This window comes from Pantherophis guttatus, chromosome 4 (genome assembly GCF_059756535.1).
Source record: "Pantherophis guttatus breed Tessera chromosome 4, ASM5975653v1, whole genome shotgun sequence".
NCBI lineage: Eukaryota > Metazoa > Chordata > Lepidosauria > Squamata > Colubridae > Pantherophis > Pantherophis guttatus.
In genome coordinates this window covers 47,514,275-47,539,463 of record NC_142066.1, presented here as the reverse complement: position 1 = coordinate 47,539,463, position 25,189 = coordinate 47,514,275, and the positions used below count along the sequence as shown (strand labels likewise).

General features: G+C 36.5%; 1 protein-coding gene across 2 annotated transcripts in view; it reads left to right on the top strand.

Annotated features, from left to right (window-relative positions):
* NPEPPS (aminopeptidase puromycin sensitive) overlaps window positions 1–25,189 on the top strand; it is a 112,088-nt gene that overhangs the window by 27,703 nt on the left and 59,196 nt on the right. For both annotated transcript variants that reach the window (XR_015733800.1, XM_034415614.3), the window contains exons 3-5: window positions 1,623–1,700; window positions 8,491–8,612; window positions 8,880–8,987. Coding sequence is in view for 1 of the 2 variants with exons in the window: in XM_034415614.3 (XP_034271505.2) it covers window positions 1,623–1,700; window positions 8,491–8,612; window positions 8,880–8,987 (308 nt within the window). In the remaining variant the exon portion in view is untranslated. The remainder of the gene's footprint in view (window positions 1–1,622; window positions 1,701–8,490; window positions 8,613–8,879; window positions 8,988–25,189) is intronic.

Here is a 25,189-nt window from a genome sequence, read left to right as displayed (position 1 = left end):
GGTAGGGTAGGTTGCACCGGAGTTTGGTGGGGATCATGTGGGAATATCCACTGCACCGTGCTTAGCTGCACCCACATAACAAGGAAAGAAATAGGCGCGTATCGCAGTTTTTACACGGGAACTGGGGCCATCGTACATCGTATCGCAACTCATTATGGCGGGAACTTCTGCGCATCCTTCGCGCAGCTCGGGTTCGGCCATTTTTAAACATTAACAGGAACATTAACAGTTGACGTTGAGCCACGGAGCTGTTTAAACGCCAGAGAATTGCAGTGTTATCTAAGTGTTTCCCAAAGTGTGGTACGCGTACCCCCAGGGGTACCATATGTTTTTTATGAGGGGTACTCAGCGTTACGAAAATTATAGAAGGGGTACACATATGTCAAAAGTTTGGGAAACACTGCTCTATTACTCTCTTTTTTTGTTTTAGCTCTGTTTTTATAATTTTAATTGCTTTAATCATTGTTATATAACAGTGATTGTTATTTATTTCTTGCTATTTATTAAATTTAAATGCTGCCCATCTCAATATTGAGAATAACTCTGAGCAGATTTACTTACAGTTTTTACTGGATTGTTGTATGCTTCCCAGAGTTCCTTTCCATTAGATGGATAGCCATATACATTTGACAGACAGAGATATAGAACATCCAGTCAGGAAACCAAAACCATGGGTACCAACACTACCTTTATTTTAAAGTTACAGTAACAGAATCGTGCAAGTCTGAAAACACTTCTCGTTCTCTTGTCTTCCAAGAGGTTTTCTTTACCCACTACTGTGGTTTGATATAGCTCTTGTCTGATCATTCCCTGGCTATGGTCCTTTTTCCCAAGGTTACTCTCAGAGCCTATTACACTCTGGAAATTTTGACAGCATTACAAAATGAATTAATGTTTCTGGAGTTTAATTTTCCTCTTTAAAACTACACTTTTTATTAAGATGTTAGTTTTTCATTGTCTGTACAGTTATGACCACATTAATATTTATTCTGAAGAATTTTGGTTTATTCTTGATGCGTTTTTGTATAATGCCTAATTACTTTTATTTGTTCCTCCTGCATTATGGCAGCTAAAGTAACTGAGGTGAAAAGCCAAGTGACTTGCTGCTATTTAATAAGACAGAAATTGAAAACTGCTTATTTGTGGCTTCAACTAGATCTGCTAACTAGATTTAGTAACTCTCTGAAATTTGACTTAACATTACAAGCAACTATGACCAATGAAACTGATTTCATATACTATGATACTGACTAAACTTTGCTTAATTGTGTTTTATTGCAAACAAGAGTATACCAAAATCAGATAAATTACCTTGAAACTTAGTGAACTGTATAAATCAGATGTATGTTTACTTTATTATATGCTTTTGAAAATGAAATATTGTTGCTTATCTAGAAGGACAAGGTATAAACAAATAAAATTAACTGGATCGAGTCCCTGGAAGATCCTGAGTTTGAAGTAAGCCAGATTAACATAATTTCAATTAAAATAAATTATAAACTATTTCTTTTATGTATGTACTATTGCATAATACTTTAATCTAGACCTGACGTATATCAATCTCCATTTCAAAGGGAATGCTTCTCTTATGCTTATGACTATTTATAATCTTTCTTTTTCAGAAATCCATGCCACAGGGTTCAACTATCAGAATGAAGATGAGAAAGTAACTCTTTCTTTTCCCAGCACGCTTCAGAAAGGTAAAATTGTGTAGAAGTTAAATGGAACCCATCTGAAGTGAAAGAAATAAACATTTTGTTGCCAGAGCATAGTTTTCCCCCCTTTTCCCTCATTACTTAGGATGTGTTTTGGGAGTTCATTCCATCTCTGCATTTCCAAGATTATTTTATATTTGAAACAAAATTAAATAATAATAAATAGGTTATCCAAACTGCTTCTTCTGGAAGAAGTCAAAGAAAGACAAATTGATAAGAGAATAGGGCATTAATAAATACTTGGCTTGCTTGTGTCAGGACAGCTATAAGCATCTGTCAATTGACAGAAACTTCAGATCCACTTGGTCTTGGCAAGATTGAGTCCAAATCTTTTCCATCCAGACCCACACAGCCTCCAGATAGGACATATTCCATCCAACTCTCCCAAAGAAAATTTATGTAGATGTTAAACAGGACAGGATCATCCCTGAGGCATCCCACAAAATGAAGGATTTTATTTTTATTTATTTTTTTTATTTTTAATTTGATTTATATGCCGCCCTTCTCCGAAGACTCAGGGCGGCTTACAATGTGCTCAGCATTACTCTCGACCTTAGAAAGGATGCAGTTAGATCAGTATAAGGAACAGATTTAGAATATTTACTTTATGGGAAACTGAATTTTAAGGGTTAAGGGAAAAGAATAAGCAACATCATGAAAGCAATGACAAGAAATATTCCCAAGGTATTCCCAAGTAAATAAATCCAAGTGGTTTCAGAAATAAAAGTTGTCTTGGGAAAAATAAAAAGAAGGTTGTATGACAACTGAAGGCAAACTTTGAACAAAGACAAGGACAAAGGAAAATACATCTTTTATATCAACAATTGAGTGTGAAAGAAAAGGAAGTGAAACAAGAAAAATTTACAAAATAACATTCAAAAATAATTGTGATAATCGGTAAATAACAAAAATAAAAGGATGTACTGAAACAAGTTGCAAATGTTTCAGTCCTTCTGTAACCTCTTTATAAAGAGAAAATATTCAAGGACTAACCTCTTAGAATCTGAAGTGTGACAAGCAATAGATCAGTTATGAAATAGGAAATATTGTGTATACTAACATTTGTTAAATTTTAAATAGTTGCAGAAGTGGCAAGGTGGTAATAGCTGTGTCAAAATTATGAAACAAGACTGGTCTAAATGTATGGCGAATGTATTCTTGCATGAGAAAAAAAGGCAGAATTTAAAAGGATGCATACTTTAATTGTCAGGGTTCCAAGTAACATCCCCAACAAAAGAAGACTCCAAGGCTAAAAGTTCCTCAAAGTTCCTTTTTATTAGAGATGTCATACTGGCACATCTGGGAAAACCTGAATCTGAAAGCTTCCAGGTTTTCCCCACCCAAAAGAAAGTCCAAGTCCCTTCCCCTGCACCCACATGTCCATCACATAGTCCAATCAAAGCACTATCCCAACTGGAGATGCCTCCCAGTCACAGCACTCCAGGTGCAGGGCAAGATGTCCTTGACTCTCAGAGAAAGGAATGTTATTATGACTATATATCTCCCCTACTCCGTACAATCCCCCTTCCCAGTTTCCCACAGCACTAAATGTGGCAGGCCTGAAGATCCAATGCAAAAGATGGCTTCCAGGCCTGACAGGGCACCCCTACCTCATCCGATGATCGTGTCCTGCAACGAGATGAACATAGGGGGTTAAATCAATATTCCCTAACCACCTCTCCCCCCCACCCCCCGGGGGGGACCCTTTGGTTTATCAGGTTATTTATCATGGAATTGCTTCACTAGCCTGTCTGCTTTTACATCCTGGCTTTTAACCCAGGTAGCTTCAGACAAAGGGTACTCTTACCAATGAACTAAATATTGCAATCGACAATTTAGAGTCTAAAATTCTTTTTACTTCATAATGGATTTCCCCTTGCACCACTATAAATTTGGGGGCTGGTCAGGTCTGCCATCTCAATCTTGACCCGATCGGTGACTTTAGCAGACTACAATGAAAGACAGGATGTACTTTCCCTAGAATGTATGGGAGGTTAAGCTGAACTGTCACTAGGTTAATTACTTTCACTATTGGGAATGGACCTAAAAACTTATGTCCCAGCTTTTTACTAGGTAACTTCAGTTTTATATTTATATTTAGTTGATAGATAAACTCAATCTCCCACACGGAAGGGGTGTTGAAGAGATTGGTGTTCGTTTGCTTGCTTTCTATATGCCTCAGCAGCCTCTGCCAGCACTTTTTTAGTGTTCTCCCACCCCTTCCTCAGCGACTCCATCCACTCGGTCAGAGTCACGGAGGAGGGGGGTTCTCTGGGCAGTTTGGGCATGGGGACAAAGTCTGTGCTGCTGGTGACCTGGAAGGGGGTTAATCTGGTGCTTCTATGCACAGTGTTATTGTAAGCCACTTCTGCAAATGACAGGTCCGCCCAGTTCTCTTGTTGCTAATCCACATAACATCTTACATATTGCTCCACCATTGTGTTTGCTCATTCTGTAGCTCCGTTCAAGCTCGGATGGAAAGGTTTTTGTGATCAGTCCAGACCTCAAATGGCACTTTAACCCCTTCCAGAAAATGTCTCCAGGAGAGGAGGGCCCAGCGGACTGCATAGGCTTCCTTTTCCCAAATAGCCCACCTCCTCTTGGTGTCAGTGAGCTTCTTGGACACATAGGCACAGGCCAGGAGGTGTCCTTGTGAATCCTTTTGTAGGAGCATAGCCGCTACTGCTACATCGCTAGCATCTGCTTGGACAATGAACTGTCTCTCTGGGTCCGGGTGTTGGAGGATCGGCTCCTCAGCAAAGAACCATTTTAATTTCTTAAAGGCTCTTTGGCAGTACATTGACCAGGCGAGCGAGTGACTCGGCTGTGGTTTCATGGGAGGAAGTCCTGTTTTTAACAGTTCTGTTGGCGACTTCTGCGAATGCTGGGATGAATTGCCTGTAAAAGTTTGCAAACCCCAGAAAGCTTTGAAGCTGTTTGCGGGTGTGTGGGGGTTGCCAGTCCAGCACCACTTTCAGTTTTCCTGGGTCCATTTCTATCCCTCCGCTGGATATTCAGTAGCCTAGATAATCTAGGGAGGTTTTATAGAATTCACATTTTGACAGTTTCACATAGAGCTTTGTGGCTAGGAGTGTTTTCAGCACTTGTCGCACTAGCTTTACATGCTCTTCGATAATTTCGCTGAATATAAGAATGTCATCTAGCTAAACTAGGACCCCTTTGTATAGGTGCTCATGTAGCACCTCATTTATTAGTTGCATGAAAACTGCTGGGGCTCCTTGCAGACCAAATGGCATGACTTTGAATTGGAAACTGCCAAGCGAACAGTTAAAGGCGGTCTTCCATTAGTCTCCTTCTTTGATTCTTATGCGATTCTTGAGATTCTTTTCTCAAGTCCAGTTTGGTGAACACCTTGCTGTTGGCTAAATGACTTAGCATGTCCTTCATGAGGGGGAGGGGGTAGGTGTTCTCCATGCACATGGCATTAAATCCATGAAAATCAACACAAAGCCTTATTCCCCCCACCCCACCCCTCATCTTTTTTTCTTTAACTAGTACTGGGGCTGCCACTTTGGATTTTGCATGCTGGATAAAAACCCATGCTGTATTTCCTTAGTTCTTCCATCTCTTTGTGAGTCATGGAGTACACTTTTGGTTTAGGCTCCTGGTATGAGTTCAATTGCACAGTCTGTTGAGCGGGGGGAGGGGGGGGGAGAAAGTTACAGTCCTTCTCGCTAAAGACCCCGACAGGTCTTGGTATTCCCTTGGCATCTGTGGGCTGCTGGGCAATCTGCCTGCAGATTGGTTGTGGTTTCAGGCTTGCTGAGGCTGTTGGGGTTTGTGGCCTTTTTGGCAATGGTCTGGCTTGATGAGCGGTAGCGATCCAATGTCTATTTTTAGTTTTCGGTAGTCATCTTCCCACGTAATGGTCGGTCCCCATTTATCTAACCACATGAGTTCCAATATGATTAATTCGGTCATTTTGGGACCTACGACGAATTGGATGAGTTCTCGTTGGCGGCCCATTTCTAGCCAAACAAGTTCTGTGACTGGTATGGCTGGGGCTCTGCCTATTAGTGTCCCATCAATCTGTTCAAAACGGATGGGCGCGCTAGGAATTTCGTGCTTAATCCTAGCTGTTGGACTATGGAGAGACTGATTAGGCATCTGGTGCAGCCAGCGTCTACTGTATGATGGCCTCTACCTCCCTTTGGGCCCCAGTTTCCGGCACTACAATCTGGGTTTTGATAGTGAAGGGGTGGATGGCTTCACTTACCATTGGGTTGTCTTCTCTGCTGCTCGCCTTGGCGGAGCCTGGAGGGGTTTCTCTGGCTGGAGGGTTTCTTCAGTTGGAAGAAGATAAGCCTCAACAGCCTGGTTGGCAATTTTCCTTTTGTCCGGTGGCTTTCACGGGGTTCTTCTCACCAGGCGTGTGGAGGAGGTCTGGACTTGACCAGGGGCAGGAGCCAGGCATTTGGATACTCTGTGTCTGTGTCTGTGCTGACTGCACCAGTAGCACTTGATAATCCCGGCCGGTGTGGGCTGCGGCACTTCAGGTGGTTTAGCCGGGGTTCGGCGGCCCAGGGGTCTTCTTGCTGGTTTCTCTGCAGTCGGCTTCCTATGCGGGTGGATCTTCAGGTCCATGGCCACTGCTGTGCTGTACCAGGCTTGTATACATTCCGGGATTCCTCTGATGCCACAAGCTTGCCTGAGGTCTGGGTCAAGGGCTTCTTTGAAGTGGTAAACGAGGAAGAGTTCCGTCCAGTCCCTCAGCTTTCTGGCCAGTCTTCGGAACTTCCACACTAATTATTTAGGAGATCAGTTCGTTTGCTTCAAGGCTTTGATCTGGGCTTTGTCTTCCAACGACATTAATAAAGTTACATTAATTCATGTAAGCAAAGTTTTGATTAAGATCTTAAAAGGAACAACTTGAAGAGCCAAGTTAAATTAACTAGTAGGACATAAGAATATATAAGTAATGTAAAATGGATAATGGAGAACATAAGAAATTACAAGAAGGTTTACCTTTGCTTCAACTATAGCAAGGTGTGGGGAAAATCAGTTTTTAGTTGAATGATATGGACTTCATCAAGCTGATTTATAGAGATGTAAGCAATTTGGCTTTTTAAGTACAGTACAGTGTGTTATCTTACTAAAACAATTCCTATAGATTTGTCCTCAAAGTGTCAGCAGAATATGTTGGCATTAGGCATTTCCAATTTTTCTGCTGTTGATTTATGGGAAATGCTTTCCTCTCGCTTTATTGTTTTATTTCTTTTCTTTTTGGTTTATTGCTTAATACTCTTTGTTTTCTTACAATAGTCCCCAACTTATAACGAGATGCGTAGCAACCATTCAAAATTATAGTAGACATATCTTGGGACTTTGGGTGCCTGGTAACATGGCAATGTCCTGTAATCACAGAACCACGTTTAATGGCTCTTCTGTCCAAAACTTCTGATTTTTGGCAATAAACAGGCTCATAGCTAGAAACAGAAAATGTACTTTTAGAAACCTTCCACAAGAGGTTCCTGCATGGCCAAATGGAAATCTTTGAGGAACCAGCCCCAAACATTAAATTAATCTCATGCAGTATTCGTGGAATAGCATTTTGATGTTTTCTGAACACCTGAAGTGGATTTTATCTTCACTAAAGATATAAAATTCTACTATTTTTTTTCCTTCATGAGTTTACACTTTCTAATCTGCTAATGAAGAGATTCATGAAAGACCTAGCACATCTATATTCTCTATCTTCTGATTTCCCTGCTGTTTCTATTCTGAAAACCTTTTTCTTGTTCTTTTATATTAATATCAGAATTCTTTTAGCCTACATCTTCACCTGATTCACCTTTTCTCATGGGAGATAACTTTTATAGTGCTCAGGGAATTGGAAAGTTCAATGCTTTATGAGGAAACCCTTCTGTACTTTTAATTGGAGCAAAGTACTCAACTATTTAATTCCTTCCAAAGACATTCTTGACCATTCTCTTGAATCTCAATACCACCTTTTTTCTAACCTCTCAACATTGCTGAAAATACTTTTTCATTTTTTGGATGTTCATTTTGTTCTTACTTCTTAATTGGGAATGGACAGCTGCTAATGCTTTGCCTGTTTTTGATCTGATCCATTCCCATATTGGAGTTATGCTGGGCAATTAGGTCAGCCCTGTACCTTCATTCAACACTGTAGACTAGACTTTTTGTCCCAGAAAGATAGAAGTCTAGAATCACCCTATGATAACCTGATCTTTCCTCAGGTAAGAAGCTTTAACAAACTTCACTTGTCGATATGAATGATCAAGACCACAAGAAAAAGAACTGTTTATTATTTGTGAATTTATATAACCCATCTTTCCTTCTCTGCATGGTCTCAGTTTTCCTTTAGTATGTAATGTTGTTCTTAAGAACTAATTACTAAGAGCTGTGTCTAGTCATATGGTAACCTGGTGAGCAGGATTCCCTCTAAGCTATATTATGAGCCATAAATGACTCCAATCAGGAGTCTGTACAAGCATGTAATCTATGTATGTGAATAGTTAAATACTCCAAGAATTGTAATTAAAATTAAAAGCTTCTTTTCCTGGATCTCCCAAGTCTCCTATCATTTACTCATATATTGTTCCTTCATTATCATTTTGTATCTCTTTTATGCATCTTTTATCAGTCCTCTGTTATTCTTCAGAGTCCCAGAGTCTGCATACTTTTGGAATCTGTTGTATTCTTACTTTACCTGTGCTTAAATATACTGGGTTTAGCATCTTTCTTTTCAGTAAGGATAATAATATCTCTGTGTATGCTTTTTTTAACACAGGGATGGGAACATTAAAGATAGATTTTGTTGGAGAATTGAATGACAAAATGAAAGGATTCTATCGAAGTAAATATATCACCCCTTCTGGAGATACTCGGTTTGCTGCTGTTACCCAATTTGAGGTAAGAAATCCTTTGATTTATAGTTTACTTGTCCTGTTAATATTAATTGGCTGTATCAAATTGGTATTTTTAAAAATTCTTTTCAGTTTCTGCAATTTCTGCTTGTGACTCTTCTTTTACCAATCATTTTCCAAAAATACGCTCTTTCCCCCTTTTGATTGTGTATGTATATGTATTCTTTTGAATACTGAATATGACAGTTCTTGGTTCTGTCAGAATGCCTCAAATATTTTGGCTTTTTAATGCTGCTTTTTTTCTTTCCTGCAGGCCACTGATGCTCGCAGGGCCTTTCCTTGTTGGGATGAGCCAGCTATCAAGGCAACTTTTGATATTTCATTGGTGGTTCCCAAAGACAGAGTAGGTCTGTCAAATATGGTAAGTAATTTAATAATCTAAAGTTATGTTACAAAGTGGCTTGATAAACAGAAAAAGTTACTACAAGACATGGCCTAAGTTTGGATTACATGGCTTTCTGTGGTTTGATAAGGTTAAAATTAATGTAGCTTTTTTAAAAAAATCACTATTTTAGAAGTGCCATATTGAGAATCTGGAATAGATATTAACTCAGATTGTACTCCAAATGCCTTTACGGATTTTAATAGGCAAAGACAAATGGTTAACATATAGATAGATGTTTCAATAAGAGCATGGAGATATAAGATGAAATAGAGGATACGGAGCGATATAGTTTCCAATGGTTTTCATATGAATAATCTGAGGTAGGTAATAGCACAAGACATGATTTGAAATTGAACTGTGTACAAATGATGAACAGGTAATTGCTAAAATTTATAAACTTTCCTGAAATCTAAAATAGAGGAACAAGTGAAATAGTTATGATAGAATGGGATAAGAAAAAATTGGATATAATATACTGATAAAATGATGCGAAAATATGTGGCTGAAAGCATTAAAATTTACATTATGCCACAATTTAAAAGGGAACTTTTATAAAATGATTCACTGTTGGCATATAACTACAATTATTGCAATAATTGTAACTGCAATAACTACAATTATTTAGAATGTATGAGGATACTTCAAGTTTATGTTGGAAATGTAGAAAATAAAGAAAAATCATTTTATCAAGCCTGGTAAATTACAAAAAAAATAGATACAAATATATATAGTGATACAAAATATTTTAAATATTAATATTCAGTTGAAACCAGAACTATTCTTGTTGGTACTAATGGATAAAAAAGAGTTATGGAAGAGTGTAACTGCTTCGAGATTATTATATGCACAAAAATAAAAAGACTCTGAAATACCCACAATGTAAGAATAGCTGATGAAGATGACAGAATGAGCAGAAATGGCAAAATTGACTTGTTTGATTATAGAAAGGACAATAACTACATTTATTACTGACTGGAAACCCCTTATGAACTTTTTGCTGAAAAAAATGAACTTGTGATTTATGGGTTTGGGATCACAGTTGGGACAAGTTGTTGAGTGAAGCTGTCGTTAAGTGACATGCCCATATAATTTCTAGGATGTTAAGCAGACAGAGCGAAAAAGCTGCCTGCTAAGTTCAGGTCTCCTTTGTACATGGAAAGAAACAGTTCCAGTGCACAGTAGGAATGGAGCTAGGATCTTCGGGATCTGAGCTTCATTAATCTACACAACTTTCTGTACATAGAAGATAATTTCTCTACACGCAGAGTGCAGATAAACTCTGACAGGGTGAGAAGCAGAGATCTTGAAGATCCCAAATTTGTTCCTGAAACTCACCAAAGGAGTTTCCCCTCCCCACTATGCACAGAGGGGAACTTCTTCAAAGGGCTGCAGAAACAGGGCTCAAATTTTCAGGATCTGAGGTCTGTTTCTGCAGCCTTCTGGAGCAGTTTTCCTTTCCCTCAGCAAGCAGTCCTTTTACTCTTGAAGCATGTGGATCTGAGATTCCTCCTGGCTGACAGCCCTTTCACTTTCAAAATTGCCTGCTAGCAGGAAATCTCTGCTTTCTGTCAGATAGCAGTAGCTTCCAATTTTCCTCGTATTTACCAGTAATTTTCTGGGAAAGCCAGGAGAGACTTTTTTTTTTTTTTGACAAGTTTTATTGGGTCCCCCCCAATACACACCCACACACCCACACCCACACCTCCACATTCACCCACCCACCCACATATATATATTTGAAAGAAATTTTATTTTTTAAAACAAAACATAAAACATATTTCCGTCATCCATACAATTGCAAACAGTGTGTCGGTCGGTTACAAGTCTTTTATGCTTCCTCACCATATTCATTACTTACTAATTATCTAATTTTTCATATTACCAGTCAAATGAGTATCTTTGTAGTATAATCTCATTAATTATTTAACTATGGCTTTCCCCTCTTTTCATAATAATTATTTTCGAATATTTATATTATAACATTCATTTCTTCATCCTAAATTAACAATAATCATACAACTTCGTATTTTATTTTCTACCGTTCTTATATTATAATGGTCTCGTACCTATTTCATTTCCATGTTTTATTCTCTAGCCATTGATAAAATAAATCCCATATCTTATAATATTGTTTATCTTCTTGTTCTTTAATTTCAAATGTCAATTTGCCCATTTCAGCACATTCCATAATTTTCTTAATAACTTCATATTGTGTTGGTATTTTCTCATTTTTCCAGTTTTTAGCAAACACAATTTTAGCTGCTGTTAATACATTCACAATCAAATATCTCAATTCTCTATTGTATATTTCTGGTACAATCCCTAATAAAAAAATCTCTAGTTTAAAGTCTATGTGTTTTTTTTCCATTTTTTCCAACCATGTGTGGATTTTAGTCCAGTATCTTTTGGCTTCTACACACGTCCACCACATACAGTAGTATGAGCCCGGTATCTTTCCAACATTTTTCAGATTTATTCTTGAACATTCTGGCTATTCTTGTCGTGGGTAAATGCTACCTGTAAAACATCTTATACAAATTTTCTTTATATGCAGTTGACATTGTCATTTTATAATTTTGTGACCACAGTTTTTCCCATTTCTCTAAATCAATTCCATGTGCAAAATTTTTCTCCCAAGCAATCATTGTTTTTTAACTTGTTCTTTTTCCAGTTTAACCTCTAATAAATACAATTTTTTAATTACATTGTCATCGCTACTTGTTAAAATTTTATCTAAATTAGTCAAATTATTATAAAAACCTTCTGTCTTACAATCTCTGTCATATCTAGAATGTATTTGCATATACAAAAACCAATTCATATTTATATCCTGTTCTTCTAATTCTTGCTTCGATTTAAATTCACCCTTTTCATTCAATAATTCACTATATCTAACCATTTGTTCCTTTCTAAATGTTATTGAATATGAAAATGCTTCAATAGTAGATAACCAGACTGGAATTTTTAAATAATGTTGTCTTTTAATCTTCTCCCAATTTAATAGCAAAGACTCTCGTATAAAATGTCTTCTAAAGTACCCCTGTGTTTTTGTGCCCTTATACCAAAGAAAAGCGTGCCAGCCCAACAAATAATGTTCTTCTAAAGTCAACAATCTAGTATTTCTTAACATTATCCATTCTTTAATCCACATCAAATTTGTTGCTTGGTAGTATAGTTCCCAATCAGGCAAACCAAAACCTCCTCTTATTCTAGCATCTTGCAACAGTTTTAATTTTATCCTCGCCTTTTTACCCTGCCAAATATATTTTAACACTATTTTGTTCAGATTTTCAAAATGATCTTTTCCCAATCTAATTTGAATTGTCTGGAACAAATATGGAATTCTAGGCAGTATATCATCTTAATAGCTGATATCCTCCCTATCAATGGTAATTGTAAATTCTCCCATTTAGCCAAATCTGTCACTATCTGTTGTTTGAGTTTATTATAGTTATTCTCCTTGAGTGTACTACATCTTGCTGTCAGATATATCCCCAAATACCTAACCTTGTTTGTCACCTGCATCTTCGATACTTCCGCCAATTCTTCTTTTTGTTTTTTTAACATATTTTTGTCAAAATCTTCACTTTATCTATATTTATTTATTTATTTATTTATTTATTTATTTATTTATTTATTTATTAAATTTTTATTTATTTTTTTGCAAACAAAATATATAACAACATATAGATTGCGGTGAGAACCTTACATAATACATTATCTTCAGTTCAAATATACAAATAAAAAATAAAAGCTACGCTAACCTTATCCTCTTTTTATTCTGTTATTTAGCCAAGTATACCATTGGTCCCAACATTGAAAATATGGGGATTCTTTTTGATCTCTCAAAGTTCTTGTTAGTCTATCGGCTTCTGCATATTCAATAATTTTCCCTAAGATCAAGTCTTTTGACGGTAGGTCTTTCCCCTTCCAATTTTGGATGAGACATATTCTTGCTGCAGTTGTAATATATACAGTTAAACACCATTTACTCGTGCCTATCTTGTCTGGCCTAATATTTAATAGGTAATATTCGGGTTTCAGTTGCAATTTATATCCAGTGATTTCTAGCAGCCACCTCTGAATAAGTTTTCAGAATTCAATTACCCTGGGACAAGTCCACCATATGTGAAAATAGGTACCTACCTCCCCACACTTCCAACAGTTTGGGGAGAGTCCAGAAAACATTTTGGATAATCAAGCAGGGGGAAGGTGCTACCTGTACAGTATCTTATACAGATTTTCCTTATAAGTGTTTGCCATTAAAAATTTCAGTTGTCTGGTCCAAATTTCTTCCCATTTCGTCAACTCGATTGAGTGAGCAATATTTCTCCCCCAGGCAATCATTGAGTCTTTAACAATCTCGTCACCTATCCAATAGCTTATTAAGAGTTTATAGATCTTGGCTAATATTTTTTCCTCCTTTCCTAATATGATCTTATCCATCTCCTGCAGGGTCATATCTATACCTTCTTGCTCCTTATCCTTTTTATATTTAGAGTTGATCTGAGCGTAAGACCACCAGTCCAATTCCATTCCCTGTAAATCTAGTTCGGTTCTTGTTTTTAGGTGACCTTGGCTATCCAGCAACTCTCGGTAAGATAGATGTTTTTCTTTGTTATAAAGCAGAATATGTGTTGTGGCTTCTAATGGGACCAACCAGGAGGGGGTCAATGAGTAGAATTTATCCTTAATTTTCTTCCATGTTTCAATTAAGATATTTCTTAAATAATGACCTGCGAAACTTGTGTATTTCTTTACCTTGTCTTGCCACAGAAAATAATGCCAACCCTGTTGCAGCCCCGAACCTTCCAGAACCAACAGCCGTCTCCTTTTCAGCAGAATCCAGTCCCTTACCCAAACTAAATTTGCGGCCTGATAGTAATACTCCCACTTAGGTAAACCAAATCCCCCTCTGTCCTTCACCTCTTGGAGCATTTTAAGTTTAATTCTGGGCTTTTTATTCTGCCAAATAAATTTTAGAACAACTTGATTTAACTTTTTGAAGAATTTGTTGTCTAATCTGGCTGAGGCTGTATAAAATAAATATGTCCATTTGGGAGAATATAAGATTTTATAGCCGCGATCCTGCCTAACATAGAAATCTGTAGCTTCTTCCATTTCTCTAAATCCTGTTCTGTTCGTTGAAGAAGTTTCAAATAATTATCTTCCTTGATTGTTGAGCATTTAGCAGATAATATAATACCTAAGTACCTTAATTTATTAACAATTTGGAATCCCCAGGTTCAATTCTAATTCCTTCCCCTGCTTTGTTGTCAAATTTTTAATCAAGGCCTTAGTTTTTTCTTTATTTACTTTTAGGCCCGCCACAGTTCCGTATTTTTCTAGTTCACAAATCAAATTTGGGCCCAATATAAAAGGGTCTTCCAATACAAATACAAGGTCATCAGTGTATGTTTGTAATTTATACTGTTGATTCTTAATATGCAGTCCTTTTATTCCTGAATTTCGCCTGATTTCCCTCAATAACAGTTCCAATGTTAATATAAATAAAAGCGGAAAAAGCGGGCACCCCTGTCTGGTTCCTTTCTCGATACAAATTTTTTCCGAACTTCTCCATTAATCAGGATTTTGGCTGACTGTTTCTAATAGATTGTACAAATTCCCCGAATAAGCTTCTCCTCAAATTGCATATGTTGTAACAGACCGAATAGAAAACGCCAGTTCACTCGATCAAAAGCTTTTTGCGCATCCACGAAGTCCAAAGCCAACTGTTTATCAATGTGGGTTTCATAATGTTCTAAAATGTTCATAATTATTCTCACATTATCTCTGATTTGCCTGCGAGGTAGAAAACCATTTTGGTCTTCTTGGATAAATTGGCTTAAAAAACCTTTTAATCTATCTGCCAATACCATCGCAAATAATTTGTAATGTGCATTAAGAAGTGAGATCAGTCTGTAGTTCTGGATCAGGGACAAGCCATTACCCTCCTTCGGCAGAAGGGTAATTATTGCTTCTGTCCATGAATCCAGAGTCAGTCCCTCCCTAATTACCCCGTTAAATAATTCTACCATGTGGGGGCCTAAAACTTCCCAAAGTGCCTTATAGTAGTCTGTTGGGAAGCCATCCGTACCGGGAGTTTTCCCTGTTTTTTGTCTTCCCAAGACCCTTTCGATTTCCCCTTCCGTTATCTCCCTATCTAGTATTTCTCTAGACAAATCCGGGATTTTCGGTAGTCAGATTCTTCTAGATATTTCCTTATTTCCTCCTCGGATTTGTCTTCTTCTCTATATAAATCGGTAAAAAATTCCTGCACTATTCTTTTCTTCCCTTCTTCCTCTACAATCCAATCACCATTTTTATCTCTCAAATTATGAATTCTGCTCCTTTCCTTCTCTTTTTTTAATCGGTACGTAAGCCACCTTCCCGGTTTATTTGCATTTTCAAACTGTCGTCGTTTCATCCATCTGATTTTCTTTTCTAGGTCCTCCTGATCTAACAAATTAATTTGATGACGCGCCAATTTCAAATTCATGCCTAATTCCCTACTGTTTGGATCCTGTTGTAACGCGGCCTCACTTCTTGCCAAATCCCCTAATAATTTATCTTGTTTAGCCTTGTCCTTCTTCCGTTTCCTGGCTATATAATTTATCACTAGGCCCCGGAACAATGCTTTAGCTGTATCCCATACATTCAAAAAATTTGTATCCTCATTATTATTTTCCGGAAAGAAAAATTCCATCTCCTTCTTTACCTGGATTAAAAATTGCTCATCTTTAAGAACCCTCACATCCATTCTTCACCTAGGCCTTGTTTTCAAACCTCCCCATGTAATCCAGAGCGGATTATGGTCTGCCCACTCGTTAACACCTATTTCTACTTTTCGAGTTCCCTGCCGCAGTTCCCCCCACATCCAGGCCGCATCAATCCACGACCAGGATGAGTGCCTGGAGGAGAAATATGTATACTGTCTTCCTTCCAGAAGTTTTTCCCTCCATATATCTCTAAGTTCAAATTCCTCTTGTATTTGATGACAAACAGGTGGCAGTCTTTTCTTTGCTGTTCTCTTTCCTCCCTCCTGTTTCTTATTTCCAAGTATATAGTCTTTATCGTCGATGGCATTAAAATCCCCCAATAAGCAAATGTGTGGATAATCATATTCTGTCAATTTATTATAAAGGCTTTGGAAGAAATCTTTCTGGCTCCCATTTGGTGCATAAATATAAACCAGTAAACATTTTTTATGACAAATTTCTACTTCAATCATTAAAAGTCTCCCTTCTCTACAAAAATTAATCTAGAACTTATATGCTTTTGGACATAAATTGCAACACCTCTTTTTTTGGATACCGCCAAAGATGTATATAAATTACCCAATTTGGTAAAGTTCAATAAATGAAGATGATCTCTTTTCACATGTACTTCTTGAAGGCATATTATGTTCAAACCTGCTTTTACTAATTTGTTAAAGACCTTTTTCCTCTTATTTGGGCCATTCAGCCCATTAATATTAACTGACATCAAATGGATCTCTTCCCCCATCCCTTCTCCCTTCTACTACCCCTACTTGCCCTCTACTTGGAGTTTCTTTTTTGTTTGTCTTGTTTCTCTTTGACTCAGTCCTTCGGCTCCTATCTGTATCTGTCCTCTTTCTTTCTTTCTCCCACCTATCTGTTCTGGTTCCCCTCTCTCTTCCTCCTCTAAAAGTTCTTTCCCACTCTTGCTCTCTGATTCTTCCCCCACATCCGATTCTAAGGGATTAAGATGTCTATTAAGGAAGTTTCTGGCATCTCTGAGATTATCAATTCTCACCTTTTTATCTGCCCACGTAAATTGCAACCCTTCAGGCAGTAGCCATCTATAAAGCACTTTGTGTTTTCTTAACTGGGCAGTTAAGAAGTGGTAATTTCGCCGCAGTTCCCATACCCATCTAGGGATTTGTTTCAAAATTATTAACTGTCTATCTCTGAATGTTATTGTTTTGTCTCTTGACTTCAAGATTACTTCTTCCCTGAGGGCCTTCTTGGAGAGCCTAACATGAACCTCTGTCGGGAGTCTCTGCCTCCTAGCATAACTCGTGTGTACACGAAAAACGTCATCTATGTCTCTCAAAATATTTTCTTTATCTATATCCAGAATCCCAGCAAGAATATCTGCCACTATCTCTCTTAGAGGCTCTCCCCAGTCTTCCACAACATTCTGTATCCTTAAGTAGAAAGCTGACCTTTCCATCTCCAGGAAAATAATCTCTTCTTCAAGGGCCCTATTCACCGAAAACTGTTCCCTCTCATTCCCCTCCAATCTCTCCTCACACCGCCCCACTCTTTTCTCTACATCTTGTATCAACAACCCCTGAACACCCTCTAATCTCTCATTCAATGTTTTAATATCGTTTCTAACAGCTCCCAACTCCCCCTTGAGGTCTGATGTCAGGTCTTCTAAATTCTTGGAGATAACTTCCTGATTCTTTATCATCACCTCATACATTGCCTGCAACATGCCCTGAAGACTTGATAACGTGGGAGGTTTCCCTGCAGCAGCTAGGTCATCCAAAGATTTAGAAGATGAAGATGAAGATGTAGGTGTAACCGGGGTAGCAATCGTTGGTAGTGTCAAAACTTTTCCCCCCGCTTTTGTAGTTGTCACAATTGTTGTATTCGAAATCTTGCTTACAGGGGTACAGCCAATCGCTTTCAGATTTAATTATGGTAATTATATAATTAATTAATGACCTAATCAAGAAACAACTTTAAATTAGCCAATTCCAAAAATAGATTATATTCTGAAACCTTCAAATCAGATTTAAACAATAGAAATAATAATCAATGAGGATAGTTCATTCGGTCAAATATAAAAGCAAATTCAGATTACTCCTCTTCTGGGGACTCAGTATATATTGTAGTTTTAAAATTCACCACTGGAGGGAGACAAAATACTGTTCCATACAGTCAATAATGATCCAGCAGAAAACAGGAAGAGAAGAGCCCTGGGGAGGGATAATTCTGTCCCTTCAAATCACAATTCCTAATCCACATAGAAGTCGCGAGTAATCACCATCCATCGACGAAAAGGGGGGATCCACCCAGAAACTTTCAAACAATCAAACAATCAAATACTGTTCTTTTTCCATAGTATTTCTTTCGAACAGATCAACTCAGCAGTGGCCAAAGAGTTCGTGGTGTAGCAAACAAACAGCCGCTTTCTCCATCTTAGCTCCAATGAGGAAGTTGGCACTCAAATTATCTCTTTTTCTGCCACTACATGCGTTCAAGATGGGGGGGGGTCAAAAGGATCAAAGATCCGTCTCAGAGTAAGTTAATTTAAATTAGAAAGGGGCTCCTTGCCCCCTGCGATCGGGTTTCCCTTCCAATGCGTGACAGTCATCGTTTTGGGGCTGCCATGGCTGGCGCCGTCTTCCCAGCCTGTGACAGGAGAGCTTTGCCTTCGCGCGCCGGATCACCACTCCTCACGTGCTATTGCTCCTTTCTGCTTACGGCTCCCTCTCTGGGGCCGCTGGCGGTGTAAAAACCACCCAGGCTAGAAAGTTTGCCAGAACAAGGCAGGACCAATCTCCATGCCTGTCTTGCTAGCACGGTGACGTCACTGGAAACCCATCTTTATTTATTTTCAAACCTGCTACCTTTCCGAATTCTTCTATCTTATCTATCAATATATCTATTGATTCAAATGGATCTTCAAGAATAAACACCAGGTCATCTACGAATGCTTGCAGTTTATATTCTTCTTTTTGAATTTTCATTCCTTTTATATCTTTTTCGTCTCTAATACTTCTGTTTAGTACTTCTAATGTTAATACAAGCAACAGAGGTGACAGTGGACAACCTTGTCTCGTTCCTTTTTGTATTTCAATAGACTCTGTCAATTCTCCATTTATCGTTACTTTTGCTGTTTGTTTATAGTATATGGTTTCTATGGCTTCGATAAATTTTCTCCCAAAGCCCATCTGTTTCAACTGTAATAGCATAAATCGCCAATTCACATTGTCAAAGGCTTTCTGTGCATCTAGAAATATCAAATCCATTTGCTTCTCCGGATGTGCCTCATAGTATTTCAAAGTGTCCAGAATTATCCTCAAATTGTCTGTAATCTGCTTTTTTGGCAGAAACCCATTTTGATCAGTGTATAAAATTATTTAAATATCTTTTAAGTCTTTCTGCCAGTATTGAAGCAAAGATTTTATAGTCTGAATTTAGCAGGGATATAGGCCTATAATTCTTGATTTGTTGTGGGTCAGTATCCTCCTTTGGGACAAGTGTGATATATGTTTCTAACCATGATTTGGGCATTTCCATCTTTGACATTACTTCATTCATAACTTCTAGCAATGGAAGATTCAATGATTCCTGTAAAGTCTTATAGTATTCTGCTGGTAGTCCGTCCGGGCCTGGTGCCTTCCCATTCTTTTGTGTTTTAAGTGCTTCAGTTAATTCCATCATTATTATGTTTCCTTCTAACATCATTTCAGTGTCTTTAGAAATCTGGGGTAAATTCGCCTTCTGCAAATATCATTTAACATTTTCCTCCTCTATATTGTCCTTTTCATATATATTTTTATAATAATCTTGTATGATATTTTTCTTCTCTTCATTCTCAAATCTAATTTGTCCTTGGTCATCCACTAGCTGTGTTATTTTCCTTGATTCTGTCTCTTTTTTCAGTTTATATGCTAACAATCTACCTTGTTTATTAGCATCTTCAAAATAATTCTGTTTAGCACTTCTGATTTTTTGTGCTAAATCTTCTTTTTCTATTAATCCCATTTTATGTTTAATTGTGTCCATTTTTATTTTAATGTCCTTTTTTGTGGGAATTTCTGTAGTTCTTTTTCAAATTTCTTATAGTCATCCTCTAATGTTTTATAAATTTGCCTTTTCTTAACATTTCTTTTCCTTGTATAGTCAATTATCAGACCTCTGGCATAAGCTTTCATTGTGTCCCAAAGATTTTGCATTGATGTGTCCTCTTTTGTATTTTCTTTAAAAAACAAAAGTCAATTCTTTCTTCATTTTCTGTACAAAATCCTTTTCTTTTAATACTGTATTATTTAGAGTCCATCTAGACCTTCTCCTTTGTCCTTTCCATCTCACTGTCATTGGATTGTGGTCTGCCCACGTATTTGCTTCTATATCAATTTCTTCTATATTAGAAGTCAATTCCATTGTCATCCATATCATATCTCTTCTAGAACATGATGAATGCCTGTTAGAATAAAAGGTATATTGTCTATTTTTTGAATTGCTTTCTCTCCATGTATCTTTTAGATTTGTTACTTCTATCATCTTAAAGGATTTCGGCAGAATTCTTTTACTTTGCTTTATTGCCTTCTGTGTATTATAGTCCATTTTCTCGTTTACTATGCCATTGAATTCTCCCATCATGCAAATATTATCATAGTCCAATTATTTTCATATGTAATTTTCTATAAAAATCTTCTTGATTGTCATTTGGAGCATATATTGCTATTTAAAGTATTTTCCTGTTATCTATTATTTCCACCATTAAAATTCTTCCCTCATCATCTGTATGAATTTTCTCCATTGGTATTGTATTTCTAATGTATAAACCAACTCCTCTTTTCTTACATTGCGACAATGAAGTAAATAATTTTCCTAATTTTGGCTGTACCAACATTTCTTCATGTTGTTTTTTAATATATACTTCTTGTAAACAAATTATATTCAACTTTAATTTCTCTAATTTATGAAATACCTTTTTTCTTTGGGTAGCTAAATTAAGTCCATTTATATTCATTGTGATCAATTTTTTCTCTTCCATATTCATATTTTATATGAAGAATTTATTGCTCTAGTGGATCTCGGTTCATGTTGTTCTTTATATTCTACAATGCCCCCTACTGCGCCTTCTTCCTCTCCAGCCATTGCTAAGCGTTCTTGAAGTTCAATCAATGACTCTTCCCTTCTGGTCTCCCCTTCTTTCTCTCTAAGGTATTCAGCATAAAATGCCTTGGCTTTATCAATTGAATCTATTTTATATCTTTGCAATTGCCATGTAAATACCAGGCCTTCTGGTATCAGTCATCTATAGGTCACACCCTTCTGAAGCAGTATTTTCGTCAGAAATTGATATTCTCTTCTCATCTCCCTCACTCTTCTCGGTATTTGCTTCAGAACCACAATTTCTTTGTCCTTGTATTTCAATGTTTTCTCTCTTGTAATCTGCAATATTTGCATTTTAATTGATTTCTTAGTAAATATTATATGAACTTCTCTTGGTAGCTTATTTCTCATTGCATATCTTGTATAGCCTCGAAATACTTCATCTATGCCATCCATCATCTTTTCTTTAGTAATTTCTAATGCTTCTGCTAGAATTTCTATCATTTTTTTCTGCCAAGTTTTCACCCTTTTCTTCTTCTAAGTTTTGAAATCTGAGGTAGAATTCTGATCTGTCCATCTCCCATCCCAACATTCCACTCTTGTCTCATTTTACCTCATTCTACTGTCAATGTCCCTGATTTTTTTATCCCTTTGTTCCTCCTTTTCCTCAATTTTCTGGAGTCTATTCTTATATTTCTTCATCATTTGACGTATGTTCTCCACCTTCTCATCTGTTTTCTCTGTTCTTTGTTCAATATTCTTTACTCTTGTTTGTATATTTTGAATTCCTTGCCAAATCATCTGCAATGTTGCTTCCTTTTCCTTTTCTCGTTCCTTTTCCTTATCCTATTGTAACATTGTCTGTATTGATCTTTGTCCTCCTTATGGTGAAGAAGAAGGAGTCAATGTAGAAGCACCAATGGCTGTTGCTTTTCTACTCATTTCTGTGGAATAGTTGCCAACAATTCAAACAAACTAAAATTCTTCAGGTTCTTCTATACCTTAATCCACTTTTGTGTAGGAAAAATATTACTCCAAATAATCATAGGAAAAGGAAAGCTAAAAAAAGAAAAAAGAACAACAATAAAAAAGGAAAAGGAGGAAAAGAGAAAAGAAAACATCTCCAGACTCTTGTATGTCTTAATCCAATTAAATAAAGGGATATTGACCACCTTAACGATCTCCAATCAAAAAAAAAAAGGGGGGGGGGAGGGAAAAAAAGGAAAACCAAAAATAAAAGAGAGCAGCAACAAAGAGAGCACTAAAAAGTTCTCTGTATTTATAAAAAGTTAACAGCACTCCCATAGGTCGCAGTCCAACTAAAAATAATTAAACAAAGGAAATAGTGGAGAAGCAACAGCAAAAAAAGAAAAAGAAAAAGAAAAAGAGAGTTCTGGATTGATGTCACAATTGGATAAAGCCCAAAAAATTCTCTTGTTAGATCTCTCTTGTTATAGATTTATAATTCTCTACATCTACAGTTCTCAGTCACTGTAACTTTCTTCTTTCACTCTCATACTCCTGCCTCTGTTAGCTTCCCAGAAGAACACCTGAATAAACAATCTTGCAAGCAGTTTTGATGTTCTTCTCACTATCTTATCTTTGAATAGGTTCAGAGTCCTTGAAATGTATCACAGTTGTTACTTCTTAAACCAAGAAAAAAAATGGAAACAATATTTCCAATCCACTAGATGGCAGTGTTACTTATTTTCTCTACTCTCCCTTGTTATATTCAATACACGATACAATAAAAATAGAGAAAAGAAAAGAAAAAAAAGATAAGCAACAAGCAAAACCTGCGTAAATTGTATTAAATAGACACCAAAAATTTAATATTTTAGTAAATAAATCGGAAATCTCCAATCCAATCCAATCCAGTCCAAATTAAAGCATATAAACTTCCACCAGCAAAAATAAGTTGAAAATAGGAAAAACTACCTTTGACTCTGGCTTAATTCCGCCACTTAATTCCTTCTGTCTTCAATTTAATTTTCTTTCGTTTAATCTCAGGGTGTTCTCTCAAATAGTCTATTAAAAAGTTCTCTCACCAAGCTGACACATTTTCCCTCAATCTCTTCCGTTTCACATATTTTTTGAAATAGAATATTGACCATATCATATCATCATATACAATTTATCACATCCAAATATATTTTACTTAATTACAGTGCCAAAGTGTTCTTTTTCCATATTTGAATCCAATCTTAATTTTTCTATTCTTATTTCTATAAACAGTATCTTCTTTCACCCTTAAGTTCTATTTTTTCCATTCTTAATCATATACATTCTCCTTTAATTTTTTTAAATAATTCATTCTTTATCTTAAATATGTTTAAATATTTAAACATGTCCGGGGGTGCCTTTCTTCCATTTCATTTTTTATTTTACAGCAATCTTTCTTCTCTTTCTCTTCCTCTCCCTCCCTTCTTTTATCCTTTCTATCTTCTTCTTCCCTCCTCTCCTATTCTTTCTCTACTTCCCCTTCCTTTCTCCCCCTCCTCCTTTCCTCCCCCATCTTATCTTCTGTCCTACTCTTATTCCCCTTTCCTTTCTTCCTTTCCTCTTCCCTTTCTTCTGTTCCCCTCTCTCCTTCTCCCTTCCTTCAATCTCCCTACTCCTTTTTTGTCTCTCTCTATTGCTGTATTCATTTTCAATTCAGTGCCTTTTTTTCTATGTTGTCCAGACATCCCCGTTTTTCTCCCTTTATTGCATATATTCCTCAAAATTTCCATCATAATTTAAAATTCTTAACATTGTATTTTAACTTATTTCATCTTTATCTTAAAATCTTTCAACTTAATTAACTTTCCACCTCTTATTTCCATTTCAATTGTTATTTTTCTCTTTTCTTAATATTTCAATTACTTCCAGCTATTTTTACATATAAACCATTCTGTATCTGCTGGTCTACTTACAACATTTTCTTACATCATTTATTTAACATTTCAATTTCATTTCTTACTTTCAATTTCCTTTGTTTTTTCAATCTTTAGCACATATTTCTTTCATTTCAATTTTATGTTTTAATATCAATTAAGTATTCCCTTTTACAGTAATCTATATATTTATTTCAATTTATTTCTTACATACAACTTTTACTACTAATGCCATTCCCTTAATCAACATATTACTGCTTTGATTCCTTTCTACATTTTTTTCTTTCCCCTTTAACCATTTTCTTCTAAGCTCTCCTGAATTCCACTTCTTAATATTTTCTCCTCTTTCTCCCATTCACTTATTTCTTTCTTCCTCTTCTTTTTGTGTTTATTGTATCCTCCTTCCTGCATCTTTTAACTTTATTACCCTTTTAGTTTTCCCCCTTACTCTTTTCCCATTTCCTTCTCTTTTCTTCTTTTTTGAGAGATATTTCCCCCCTATTTTTATTTTATCACTGTTAATTTCAGTGTGATCATCTATATTTTTTCCTTCAGTTATTTTCTTTCCAATATTATATTCTTGCTTCTCATTTATCTTTGCTCTTTCTTTTTATATTCTATCCAATCTTCCATTTCTTTGTTTCCCTTAAACGCTTCTCGCACGTTTTGCAACATCTCCCTCAACTCCTCATACTCACACTCCCAATTTTTCATATTTTCAATTTAAGAATAGTTGTTAAATTTATTTTTATTTTAACTTATTATATAATTCGAATTCAAATCCATTTATTGTCTTTTTTTTCTTTCTTCTTTCCAAATAATATCCAATTCAGATAGTCCTTTAAGCTTTCCCAGTTCGAGATTTTATTCTTTCAACTTCTTTTTGTAATCTTACTGCAGCTGTTTAAACAAATATTCCTCATGCGGCTTCTCATGCTGATTTAAGTGCAATATTCCACCAGCAGATAACTCTCTCCAATCTACAAATCCCCAGGCAAAATTATCAATTGTAAATCCATAAAAGTAATGCTTCCTGTTCTTCAGTTAGTTCCTTTTGTTGTTAAATAAATGTTTTCTCTCAATTTCCTTTTCTTTATATTATTCTTAATTTCATCCAAGTCCAATTTAAATCCAGGTGGCTAGTTCTCCTTTTAGGGCTTTCATTTTTAAAGTTCCTCTTTATTTTTTTTTCCTTCGCTTTAAATTCCCAGATGCCAATTAGCTGCTTATTTCAGGTTGGGACCACTTTTAAAGTTTAAAAATTTTTTCTTCTTACCTATGAGTTGGCCAATCACTCATTTGGTAACAATACTCCGTTTCATCACCGCTCCTACTCAATTCTTAATCCGGTTGCCCCAGCTTGTAGCGGCCATTTCCATGGCTGCTGCCCCTGCCACCGGGTCAAAGAGCTGCCTCCGATCTTTCGATGAAACTTGCCTGTTCCTCTTGATCTTCCAAGGCGCCCCTCTCTCTCCCCCAT